Source organism: Austrofundulus limnaeus, unplaced genomic scaffold (genome assembly GCF_001266775.1).
Source record: "Austrofundulus limnaeus strain Quisiro unplaced genomic scaffold, Austrofundulus_limnaeus-1.0 Scaffold26, whole genome shotgun sequence".
NCBI classification, from domain to species: Eukaryota; Metazoa; Chordata; class Actinopteri; order Cyprinodontiformes; family Rivulidae; genus Austrofundulus; species Austrofundulus limnaeus.
The window spans coordinates 2,338,053-2,351,073 of NW_013952428.1; the positions used below are offsets into that span (position 1 = coordinate 2,338,053).

The following is a 13,021-nucleotide window of genomic DNA, read 5'->3' on the forward strand; positions in this document are numbered from 1 at the left end:
CCAGAAATCAATTTAAAGGGAAATAAAATAATTGTTGATGTAATATCTTCCCTATAACTATTACAAAAACACATAATAAGCATAAATAATTATTTATATTTGTGTACTAACTGTTTAGATTGTCAAAAAGCCTGTGATTTTATGGTTCTTAACAAAGTTTGTGTACTCAGACCAGTAATATTTGGGGTCACAAGTTTTTGCCATGGATATTTTGTGGGTCAGAAGATAAAAGGTTTGGGAACCACTGATATATTCAGTCTGAAGCTGAATTAAAGCAGTAGGCTAACTCGCTAATGGTGAACATGTGAGTTTGTTAAAAAACCGGCAGGCACAACAGTGTTCAACGACTTTTGTGAGGGAAYGCAAAAAGAAAAAAATCCCCCCATGTCCCCTCRCGGGCTCAGTAGTGAACAGTGATGCAACAAAGAAACAATCAACCAAACAAAAAAATGTTAATTTTAATGCTGCGTATATTTACATTTTGTTTTTGTCACACATCTGCATATGAAAAAYTAAAACAAGTTTCATTATTTTTATTTTCAAAGCAGAAAAGCAAAAAGAAAAATGGTGCTGTGTTCCTGGGGTAAAACATATCAGAAATTTTCCCTCTATTTGCCATCTGGATATTAGAGTTTGTAATTATGTGCTGGGTCGTTCAGCACTGAGAGCAGAATACTAACACAGCTAAGGATTGTATATCCCTAAACAAACACCCACTCCTTGGAAATAAATACACACATACAGTGAACTTTCTTTGTGACGCTCTTCCCTCCTGATGGGTGAGATCTCTCCAGAGGAGACTGGCGTGGCTTGCTGTGTTAATTAGCCCTGCTTGACATATGTATTTAGATATCTCTTTGCACCCGCTCACTCTTCACGTTGACATTTTCTTTAATTCAGAGAGGAGCTCTGATGGTGCTCCATTTCCATGTAGGATGGGGAATAGATGTAGATCTGCCACACTCGGCTCTAATGATTAATCAGTGCGTTTACTACACTAGCAAAAAAAAAGGGTGGGGGGGGAATTAAGGACATGTCAAATGGATCTGTGAGATGAAAAAGTCATGCATACAAAAAGATAAATGWAGTCAGGAATCCGCTATTAATGTCACACATAATCTCCTCTCTGCTGGTTCATTCGTTGGCACGGCAGTTCCGGTTTGTGTCCTTGACCCACACTGTCACATAATGGAGTTATCATCATTCTGGTCATACTCGGACTGAAACTTTATCAAGTGATCTTCTCCTAACCTTTTCATTTCAGCCGCTCTCTCTTACTTCTGCTTTTCATATCTATCATTCACCAGTTTTTTTTTTATTATTCATTTATTTATATTTAGGCAGGACATTTACCCCAAACCCCCCGACTTTCCGCAATCCTGCTTATCCCCTCCTGTGTAGATGCTGCACAAAACTCCTGCTGTCATAAACACATACATTTGTCGCTTATATTACCCAATTTTCTGCATGTGTGAGTGCTTTTGTCTGCATGATCAAGCAATATCTGCATTTTTAGCCCAAAGCAAACAGCCCTTTTTAAGATGCAAAGGATATCACAGCACAGGTATAAGGAGGAGGATGTGAACTGGTGGAACTAATAAGCCTTAAGCCCGATTGCTTTCCCTTCCTTCACTTTTTTCTTTTTTTTTCCGCTTACTTCCTTCTCTATCTTGCTGTTATGTCGTAGTCAGTTTATTACCAGTGAGCTTATCTTTCAAGGAATTTGATTAGAGTAATGAGAAGAAAGCAGCACTGTGGTGCAGCTGTCACCATCTTAGTGAGAAGCTGCAGGCTAGCTTCCTGGCCTTTCTGGGTGGGGTTTGCATGATCTCCCTGTGCCATTGTGGGTTTTCTCTAGTTAATCCTGTTTCCACCCATAGACCAAAAGTCACAGTCTCCTTTTCCCAAAATTCTGATCCATAAAATACAAGTGAMCCTAACAGTTTCTGATGTACACATTGCTAACTAGTTAAAGTGTACGGAGCCCGCAATACTATTGCGTTACCTTGCAATATCTTTGCGTTACCTCGCAAAACTTTTTGCGTTACCTCGCAAACACTTGCATTCCCTCGCAAAATTGTTTTGCGTTCCCACGCAAAAGTTTATTTTGTATATGAACTGAATTAAATCAGACTTTTATTTTGAAATATCCAGTTACCAAAACAGGATGTGTCGCCACAAGTTCGTGAATTTGACATTGATGTTGCGTGGCTGCACTGTGTTAAAATATCGGCATATGACATACTTCCATGCTTGGCTGTGTGAAATATTCATTCTGAAGCTGAATTAAAATCGTAGGCTAACTTGCTAAAGGCGAGCATGTGAATTTGCTAATAAATAGGCAGGCACAACAGAGAATGCAAAAGGTATTGCGAGGTAATGCAATACTATTGCGTGGGAAAGCAAAAGAAAACAAACCTCCCATGTCCCCTCACGGGCTCCGTAAAAGTGCCTATGACATGAATATCCTTCATATACAAGAAGTCAAAGAAAACATCTTTATATTTAAGAAACTGGGCATAATACACATGTTTTACCCATTTTCTCACATAACTGGCATATTTTCTTCTGAACTTAGCTCAACCAAAGTGAAACAGGAAGTGACATCAAAGGGGAACTCTTTAAGAAAGAAAATTCCTAGTCTTTTCTTATTGAAACAATATTATTTGAATTATTACTCTTCTTCAGCTCTCTCTCTCTCTCTCTCTCTCTCTCTCGCTCTCTCTCGCTCTCTCTCTCTCTCAATCTCTACAGTCTGTGTTGTCAGCTATTATAGCAATGCTCTTTTCACATTCAGACATTCCCCTTTGACATCACTTCCTGTTAATTCACGCGCAAATATCTCAACAAATGCTCATCTGAGTGGCATGAAATTATTTTTGCAATATGTTATCAGTGTTATTTTTCCAAAAATGCATTTATATTTATGACAAATATTTGATGTCACAGGCACTTTAAAGTAAAATTGTTGCATTATTTAGTTTCTTTAAAAATATTTTATTACAAGRAAAAAAGAAGGCCTTTATAACATAAGTTGACAAACATCTCTGGGATTCAGTGGTTTTTGTTTTCCCTCAGTGAACAGTCTAAGTTGGCCTCATGTTCGGCTGTCACCATGGCAATACTTTTTTTTCTTCTATCTCTTGCCGCTGCCACAAAACCACCTTGCACCTGTCTAGAGCATGACTTTAGAAGTTCTTTTCTGGTTCTGACTTTGTCGCTCTCGACTAGACAGTGAGGGCGGCTGGTTCAGAATGCATAAAAAGCAGCAAATCTAGACAAGCTTCTCGATGCAGGACTTTTTTTTGTCCGAGGATTCAGGAAAAATTKAGCACAAATAAAAAAAAAGGTGGAAGGAAAAACAATAGTCTTCATCAGGAATTTCTGATTTATTCAACGTACTCGCCACAAATAGCATGACTAAACTTCCTGACATGTTTTCCTGCATCTATATGTTCAATGAATTATAGCAGCCTGTATTCTATATTTAGCCAGAGTGGCAGTGAGGCAGTGTGTGAAAGCATGCTTTTAGAGAAGTAAGTGGCGTTGTGATCTTAAAGAAGACGGAGCTAAGTGCTAGCAGGATACAATTTGGTGAAWACCTACAACCTTTCTGCTCTTGGTGCACTGGGTTCCACCAGCACTTAAGTGTTTGGTTCTTTATCTTATGTTGGAAAGAAGATAGGAGGATGGCRGAATCATCCAGGTTTGAAAAAAGGAAAGTCTTTCTTCATTACCTTAATTTGTCCTGTACCCTAAAAGGTTTCTTGTAAGGCAATCGATACATTGTGTGGTGTGCACAAATTAAAGTTTCACAGTAAATAAGGGTCATTATTGCTTTAACTGGATTATCCCACATTTGCCTTGTGCACAATTTTCCCATTGCAAACAAGTCCTCCCGCACTTCTCTGTCTCAGTAATTTCCTAATTGTTTTATTCTTTGTGTTTTTGTGTCTCTCAAAGAAGACAGATGCTTCAAAGTTTGGTGTTTTGGCCTTTTTATGTCAGTTCTTTTACTACATTTCTGATCAGTGAGAGTTTTTTGTTGTTGTCTATTTTTTTCAGGTCAAAGTTCAAGAGTAACTCGATTGAGCGAGTATCCTTATATTTTCAGTGCTTCTATCTTTATTTGAAGTCTTTTTATTATTAAATTATAAAGAATTATTTAAAAAAACATTAGTTTGTACACACGTAAGATGTAACAGGAAAGCAAAAGGTCAAAATCTACAAAGGGAATAAACTTCCAGAGAGCAAATGACTCAAAATAATCTTTGCTGTTTTACTTTGTAACTAGGGGAATTTGATTTTTCTGGTATATTGATCTCGTAAAATTGATTAAAAATGTATGATTTATACTACTCTTTTTTTTTTCAAATCCGTTTTTGGTTTCATTAAAATTCATTTTTGAGGCTGCCAATAATTTGCACCTGCTGGCAAAGGAAGAGTGATTGTGTTCATTTGTCTGCAACAAAATATTTCATGAATCACAAAACAGAAACTCTCAAAGTAATCATTGGGTTGAAATCTGCAAATGGTAAAGTTTTGGAGGGAATTTGATTCAAGATGGCCACCACAGCAAAGCTTCATTGGCAATCACAAAATGGCAATAACTCATACAATTTTAAACCTTTTGATTTAAAAGTGTGTGTATCAGCAGAGAATAATTCAAAACTTAAACTCTTAGTCTTGGCTTATGACTCGATGTTTGTTAGCAAAATGTCTTGTGAACTACTTTGAATGAAGTTTTCATAAAGTCATTAATGCACACCAACAACTGAGGGTATGGAGTCAACCTAAATTAAAGGGTGGGTATTATGTATTTTACAGGCACATACCGTACTTCAATTCTGTACCACAATCAAGTAACTACATTATGCTACCTTCAGTTGTGTGAATGCTGTTTCAATAAAAAATAAATCTAAATGCCTTGAAATTGGCCTCTCTCTCTTTTAAGAACCTCCTACCATTTCTGACACTCCCACTTCCGCACATCTTCACAACAATGCTTCGGGGGAGGGGTGCTCTGTGGGGTCCAGGGAGGAGCTTTGGCAAAATAGGCAGTGCTATGTACCAGCAAGCATTTAGGCAACTCCACATGGCTACCACAGGAGATTCAAGTATTTCTCAAACATGCATGAAATTGACTTTAATTCTATTATTTGGCAACGTAAGGTAATCTAAATCTAAAACTGTACCATAAAGTGCAGCTACTTTGAGTTGGACTTAAACATGGGAGATATAAACAGCGTTGCCACTCACAGATTGAAAAGGTTGAGGCCGATCCGGTAAAGGCGTTTCCTCATGATGTCCGTAGACAGCGTGGGCGACTTGCAGCTGGCTGGGTTCTCACAGTGGTACCGTGGAAGACTGAGGATCATGGCCTGCAGTGCTTCCTTAGACGAGGCCTCAGAGGTGGAGCGCGCCTCCGTCGACGTGCTGCTGCTGCTCATCTGCTCCGAGCTGTTGTCGGCCGTCTCCGAGCTGCATCGCTTCACATCCAGAGGCTCCGCCACGGGGGAGCTCCCCAGCGCCAAGGCCTCCTGGGGTGGAGGTACATGAGTGGGCTCTGTCGGGGGAGGGGGAGGAGGCGGATTGGCTTCTTCTAGGCTTTCAGGGGCGGACGTTTGTTCCAGAGGTGTCAGAGGAGGCTGACCCACCTCCAGCAGCTCCTCTTCACTCGGAGGCGGGGCGGGGAAATCGACGTCCTCCACTTCTTGGAGCTCCGGTTCCGGGGGTGGCGGGGGCTCTTGTGGTGGAGGTGGGGCATGTATGGGCTCGCCTGGGGCTTCTGGAGGTAGAGGAGGTAGTTTTTGTGGGACAGACAGCGGTGAAAGGTTTGTTGTGACAGCGGTGGCGGCTCCGTCCTGTTGGATGCAGCTTCCAAGCGTGACCGAAGAGGACTCCATGACTGAGGAAGAAACTCTAAAGTTCTGGCTGTCGATCTGCACCGTCACGTCTCGGAATGCCATCATCAGCTTGCTTGCGCTTCTCGACAGGTCACTTGGGTCCACTGGACCTGGTGGAACTGTTGACTGTCCCACYCCACCTCCTTCTCCACCTCCTCCTGCAACTCCCGCCGCCGCCGCTGCCGCATTGAAAGAGTCGGCACTGAACTGATACGTGCCACCTTCTTGCAGGGAGCACATGGTCTTGAGGCTCCAGTTGCTCAGTGCGTCATCTATAGACTTAGCGAGCGACTGGACCTGTTCGGTGAAGGAGTCCTCCAGGTCTGTCAGGGAGCTACCGACTGTGGTGGGCAGAGATGGCGAGCGCACCAGYGGGATGCCTGCCAGGTTACAGCCTTCTGCCAGAGCCCGTTCAGCGGAGACGCCCTCGGTGTTTTGGACGCGGACCTTGCGCAGGGAGATGCGTCGAGGCAGACGGCTCTCCAGGAGCGAGTTGCGGATCTTCTCGAAGTTTTTGCTGAGCTGGTACTGGCGGAAGGCGGTCTGGATCTTGCAGGCGGCTCGGCGGGAGATGAGGTGGCCGCCGTATTTCTGCTCTAACATTTCGATCTAAGAGAAACAAAGACAAACGGACAAGAAATAGTGACGTTTTCCTTTAAATATATACTCATGAATATGTAAAAAAAATACATTACATTTTTCTGTTTCTTGAATTTTTGAGATTTTCAATTCATTGCATTCTGTTTCCTTTAACAATTCCCAAAGCTGTTTCAATGTAGGGGTTCAAAGACACACATTTTGCCATCAGTCTGGATTTTGGTCCTTTTCTCTAAAACTATCATACAAAAGTATTCAGCACATCAGTATCAGTGATTCAAAAATTGTAATCTTCTTTTATTACTCTTTCTGAAAGAGCTGAAACAAGAAAAACTGTTGCGTGTGGGTGCAAAATGAGTCAGCAGGTCATTAGATTAAAAGCTGCTGAACAGAAAAAGACAAAAGACAATGCTGAGAGTTATAAACATTCATTTTTAGGCAGGAAAAATGCCACATTTAGATATTCATTGGATAAAAAGCTAACCTGATAATCTGTGATTTAATAAAAAGCTATAAATATGAGAACTGTCTTTTTGAGTGAAAATTTTAAACCAGAAGTAAAAACTGCTTTTTATTCGTGTGAATTCCACACGTGCAGTTCTAACTTTCCCAAAGCTGAGCAAGCTATTAATCTTGCCTGTGAAATTTTGCAGAAAGGCTGTGGGAAGCGGAGACGTAATATAGCCGTTCTTATCTGGCAGCAGCTCCGTCAYTCGATGAAACCTCTTTAAATTTCCCTGAACAATTGGGCCAGAACGGGTGCTTATCTTTTCAAGTCACTCTGAGATTTCTTTTCATTCCGATCAAAATCAATGAGTTTAATTCTGTTTGTCTTTTGAGTCCATCCAGAATGAGAGCGCTGGGATGAATGTCAGCTTTTGGAAYGACAGGGTCCGTTAACAAACATTGTAACTGCTTTGTGTTGAAATGTGAGTTTAAAAAGTTTTTATGCTAGGAACTAGACATCCTTCTGTGTTTTACTTCTTTTAAGAAATCAGGCTTGCTGTCTGGATCAGGACGATGAGGATTAGTTCAGTCCACCTGCCAATTCAAATGCAACTGAGTGACCGAAAAGGGATCAAATTGTGACTTTAATCTCGTTTTCCTTCAGTCTTGGACAAAGTCACCGCACGAGCTCACCTAAACTTCCATTAAAGTCAACACTGATAGGCTATAATGGCTCAAGGGTTTGATTTCTGATAAGTGGCTGGCTCAACAAGATGCAAGGCTCTGTCGCTGTCATTGGGAGAACAAAATCACACACAAAGCTCTTTAGAAAAGTGAAATGACACTGAAAATCCATCTTATCTACTCAATTTACATTTCTGCGCAGTGCCTCAGCGAGCAAAGTGAAACGGACRGAGAATATTAAGGATGTTTCTGAATAGGACTCTGGCTTCCAGCTCTACTATATCTGCTGACGATGGCTGGCAGGCTGGTCAAACTCAGCCTGAATATTCATCACTGTTTGTATTTATTTAGTTTTTATCTGACCTGCTCTATGCACCTTATTGCCAGCCAGGACTGTGCTCTAAAGATATTGCGCAGCCTTTTTTCATAAATGTGTAGCTGTGGTATGATTGACATCACTCGGAGGAGTGTCCCTCGACAAAACAAATTCTGCGTAGGTGCCCTTGAACGTGAGAGCAGACCATCAGCGTGGCGTCGTTTGATTAAATGTTGCAGTTCAGCTTGTTTGTGTTTGGCTTTCTTTGTAAGCCGGGTTGGGGGGGAAATRAATAAAGTATTTGGGTCATGATGCTTGCTTTATTCAAGTGTGTATCAGAGACACTTTGCTATTCAGAATTGCAGCCTGCAGGATGAGCACAGACATTATGGAGGGAGCAAGGAAGCATTGAGGAAGTAGAAAGGGTTGCATTTAAACTACATGGATGTGAACTGTAGAATTAGCAGGAATGCTGATCTGCTTTGTAGCCTCATTACCAGGCATTTTAATAGTTCTTATTAATGYAGTTTAATTCGGCAACCAAGTTCAAAACAGAGGCATTGCTGCCTCRGCTAATTTGTTTCCGATTTGCTMAGCTACTCAGAGGCACAATGCAGAYAGTTTGAGACTACTGGTGCATWATATTTAAATTTCTGCATGTGTTACAGTGATAMATTTTAATTTATATCTCCCTTTATCAAAAAAAGTGTAATGCACAATGTTTGGAACATCATTTTTATACTAAAACAGAACTGAAAGCTTAAAGTTCATACCTCTTCTGGATCAGTTGGGCCATAATTTATTTATATTCTTTAAATAAAAAAAATGAGGGAACATATTTAGCTTTTTCATTTTTTAAAATCATTTGTTGCTATATAAAGATTTCAAATGGTTCTTGATACTACTAACATTGTAAGATTGTACCAAGTGGTAATAGAGATTACTCATGTATGTTCTGTACATTTTTTGGCTCGTATATCTTTCCACAATTTTTGTGCTATTTCAATAATTTATAAGTCAAAACGTTCAGCTCTTTCAGGATATTCTGGCTATAACTTTTAGTATTTTACCAATTTTTACTTTTTGAGATATCTAGCCTTTTCAGCCACTTTTTTTCATTTAAGATGAATGGGGCTTTACTCACCATCCTGAAAGTCCTTCAAAAACATCTTTACTTCACGTTTTACCTTTTCTTCTAGTTCAGCTTTTTTTAACTTCTTTGTGCTAATTTCAGCCTTTTTCAGATATTTTTGCTGCTAATTACATTTTTTCAGCTATATTTCTACTCTTTTCAGCTATTCTTCTGCTAACGTAAACTTACTGTCCTTTCAAATACTTTCTGCTGATTTCAGCAGGTTTTTTTGCAACTTTAGCTACTTTTTGGCTATTTTCAGCTAATTGTATCTTTTTTCAGGTAAATACACATTTTAATTGAAATTTTAGCTTTTTAGTACTTAATACAGCCAAGGTGCTTCTCTTTTTTCTTCTTTCTTTGTATCAGCTTTTGCAGCTTTATGATAATTTCAGCTTTTTTGGCCATTTATGACAAATTGCTCTTTTTTCCCCACAAAAATCTTTAAGCATTTATGATGCATAGCTTGTTTAGTATAAATGTTTGCTTTATTGATTTACTGTAATACGTTTTTTAGCACAGACATTTATATATTTTTCTGAGACAGCCTTATGTTAAAAAGTAAACGTTCTTGATGTGAACACATTTAGAAGCATTTGCTCTAGCAAACATGTGCATGTCATTAAAATTTGTAGGATTGATATGATTATTTTTTGAACAATTAAACAATATTACACAAAATCATTAGGTAATTCAAAGAACATAGTAAGAATAGAGTTTACTCTGCTTTTTCTGGTTTTTATTTGTTCTGTCGTTTTATACTAAATGCTACACATCTTGGTGCTAAAACAGCATTTTTCTGTGGCTTTGAATTGATAAGTTAGTAGAATGATAAAGCTAAACTGTATGAAGATAAATTATATTTGAAAGTCTATTTTTTGCATTTGAACAGCATCCAAGGAAACTTTAATCAATAACATGTTGATGCATGTCATATTCATGGCCACAGTTATAATGTCACAACAGCGCACACGTTCACTTTAGCGTGTAGAAAGCTAAAGGTCACAGAAAGCGACAGCTGGATGAAAAGCAGACAGGCGACGCATAAAAACAAGGGTGTTAAAGAGGAGGTGACATTAAAAAAAGGTGGTGAAACAGAGAACCACACCAAGAATGACACTGTTCCCCTCATTAGCCCCTCCCTGTCACTTGTAGTTCTGATTACTTCACTGAGCTGCAGTGGTGAAAAAGATCCTTCAGCGGTTWGAAAGAACAGCGCTTTGTTCCACCACTATCTCTAAATCAGTTTTGACAGGCAGATCAGCACCGTGCTGACCTCATGTTTCACTCTGAACGAGGGAGGAGAGAAGGCGCTGCACAATGCAGTGCGGAATATCAGACATTCCAGTAGGAAATAAAACATTTAGACCAAAATTTAAAGCTTGAATATGAGCATAATCAGAAAACGTTAGATGTGGTTCCTAAATTTACATAGTCACGTTAGGACAAAAATGTAATCATGGAAAGCTAATGGCATCATTTCTGAGGAAAGGAGCTGTATTTTGAGTGAGTTGTAGGTAAACTCTATATTTTAGAGCAGAGATAAATTTAGTCGTTTAGAGAAGTTGTTTGTTTGAAACAAGGATCCCGAGACTGAGAAGTTTGCAACCTGTGAACCTGTGAATTTATCAGATAATCACAGCAAGATGTTGGAACAGAGAAACATCTAAAAGCAAGTCTTTCCTCTCAATAGTAGGAGTAGTGAGTCATCATCATAGATATAACAGTGCAGTGAGCTGTCATAGCCTGGTGCGGTGAGTTTGTGTGCAGTGAGCTGGCGTTGCAGTGAGTCGACATCAGGTTTAAAGAACATCACCCTTTTAGATATATGAAAGAAGACTAATATATGTAAATAAAAAAACAGCAGATCATTAAATCTTGCATGCTGCAGAAACAAGAAGCAAAATGCAAAGCCAGGATTATCAGCTTCCATGCTCATGCAAGCTGTCTTACAGCCCAGAAACATTTACATGATTAATGAGATGATTATGTAACGGCAAAAGTGGGACCTTGCTAACGCTGACTGGGTTGTAAAATGAGGATGACAATGGAAAAGGTCAGATGGTATCCGAGGATGAAGGGCTGTTTTGCTGATGCATTTATGGAAATTGGTAAATGGGTTGAAATTTTAGGTTGAAAACTTGTATTAAATATTACCAAAAGTAGTAATTGACTGTACGTCTACTAGGGCTGTGTATTGGCAAGAATTTGGCGATACGATACATTTCATGACAGAGGGGTCACGATACGATATATCCCAATATACTGCAATATTGTAAGCAAGGCGATATATTGCGATATATTGCAATTTTTTGTCCAAAAATTCTATTAAATAAAAACCTCTCACGGGGAAAAATTGAAAAACCAAAATTTGTTGTCTCAGAAAATTCTAATATTACGTAGACATACTTTTGATTCATTTAGCTGTGTTCTGCTTTGTATGTATTTTTTATTTGTTTCATATTTCTTATTTCATCCATGTTTTCAATTATTAGACTAAATTTGACAATAAACAGTTTGAAAACATATTTTTGGCAGCTTTTAGTTTTTAATATTAATTTACAATAAGGTCACCCAACACTTAACAATRGCCTCTACCTCAAGAGGTAGAGGAGCTAAATGGCTGGCTCACTGCTGCCAACTAGTGGTCAGAGGCTGAACTACAACATAAAAATGAACGGCTGGCAGGAAAGTTGACATTTTAAACCTTAGTAAAAAAAAATCGATACTGGGCTTTAGAATATCGATACAGTATCAGGAAATGAAATATCGTGATATTTCAGTGTATCGATATTTTCTTATACCCCTAACATCTACAGCTGATTCAAAATGTCTGCCACATCTTAGAAAACACAAAATGATTGAGCCTAGCATTACTTCAAAGGTTTCACTTTTAGGGAAATATAATAAATGGTTTTTTTTTAAATATGCATACTAAGTTTACAAAGGTGACGTGTTTCTCGGGGTTAAAAACTCACATTTAAGTGAGTGAAATCATCCGTCATGAGCTCCTTCTTCAGCAATAAAGGTATCTCTCTCTGCAGATGCAATTACTCTGACATTGATCTGGAGATGCATCAACCCCCTGCAACCCCCACCTGTACAGACAGAAGATCAATCCAGCTGATTGCGTATCTCAAGCCTAGTTGACAGGGAGATAGTGGAAAATAGGGGCTCTTAGATGTGAGATTAAAAGTGCGAGAGTGGAGGTGAGGGGAAAGAGACACTCTGAGCCTCGATTAGGGGGGTGATGAAATAAAGTCAAACCTGAAGAAAAATGGCACGGAGCTGATAAAACAAACCCGCCCGAGTCAAATAAAACAACTGTTAGCTCAGTTTTATAGTTGTTAGCTAATCATCTTGTAGGTTTTTTTTCCGAATTCCTTGAGTTTACGAATATATACAAAAAACCGGACATGATCTAAATGACAGTAACTATTGCCTTTTAAAGAATTTTCTTTTGTTTTAGACCTTGGGAGTGAGAAACACTTAAGACCARGAGCTAATGTTTACTGATTGCTCTGAGTTATTGATTGGGTGCAGCCATGTGGTGCGGCACACTCACACAGACAGTAATGGAAGTTAAGACTTAAAAGACTAAGATCAGCAACTTTTGTACCTCGTGAGCACTGAGAAATCTGAAATACTTAATCCACCACCAAAAGCAAATGGGTGATGATGTTTTTGCCTTTGTGTGCTCAGATTGTCCTTTCTCAACATTTCTGTTCAACCACTGGTTAAATTTGCAGAAAGTAATTTATTTACAGCAGGTTTTCTCAGAATTCAAGATGGCTGCCACAGCTAACTGACCTTAGCCTACAAACAGATAGCTAACCTCCATTTTTACAGATACTGAGCTAAGATTTAGCATCCAAGTGCTAACAGGTCATGAAAGACATGGCAATAATGTATGAGATTATGTGTTATTTATAAAATTTG

At 39.1% G+C, this 13,021-nt stretch overlaps 1 protein-coding gene across 2 annotated transcripts in view; it reads right to left on the bottom strand.

Annotated features, from left to right (window-relative positions):
• Positions 1-13,021, bottom strand: part of iqsec3a (IQ motif and Sec7 domain ArfGEF 3a) — a 96,110-nt gene that overhangs the window by 36,562 nt on the left and 46,527 nt on the right. For both annotated transcript variants that reach the window (XM_014004779.1, XM_014004780.1), the window contains exon 4: positions 5,260-6,515. In XM_014004779.1, coding sequence (XP_013860233.1) covers positions 5,260-6,515 — 1,256 coding nt within the window. The remainder of the gene's footprint in view (positions 1-5,259; positions 6,516-13,021) is intronic.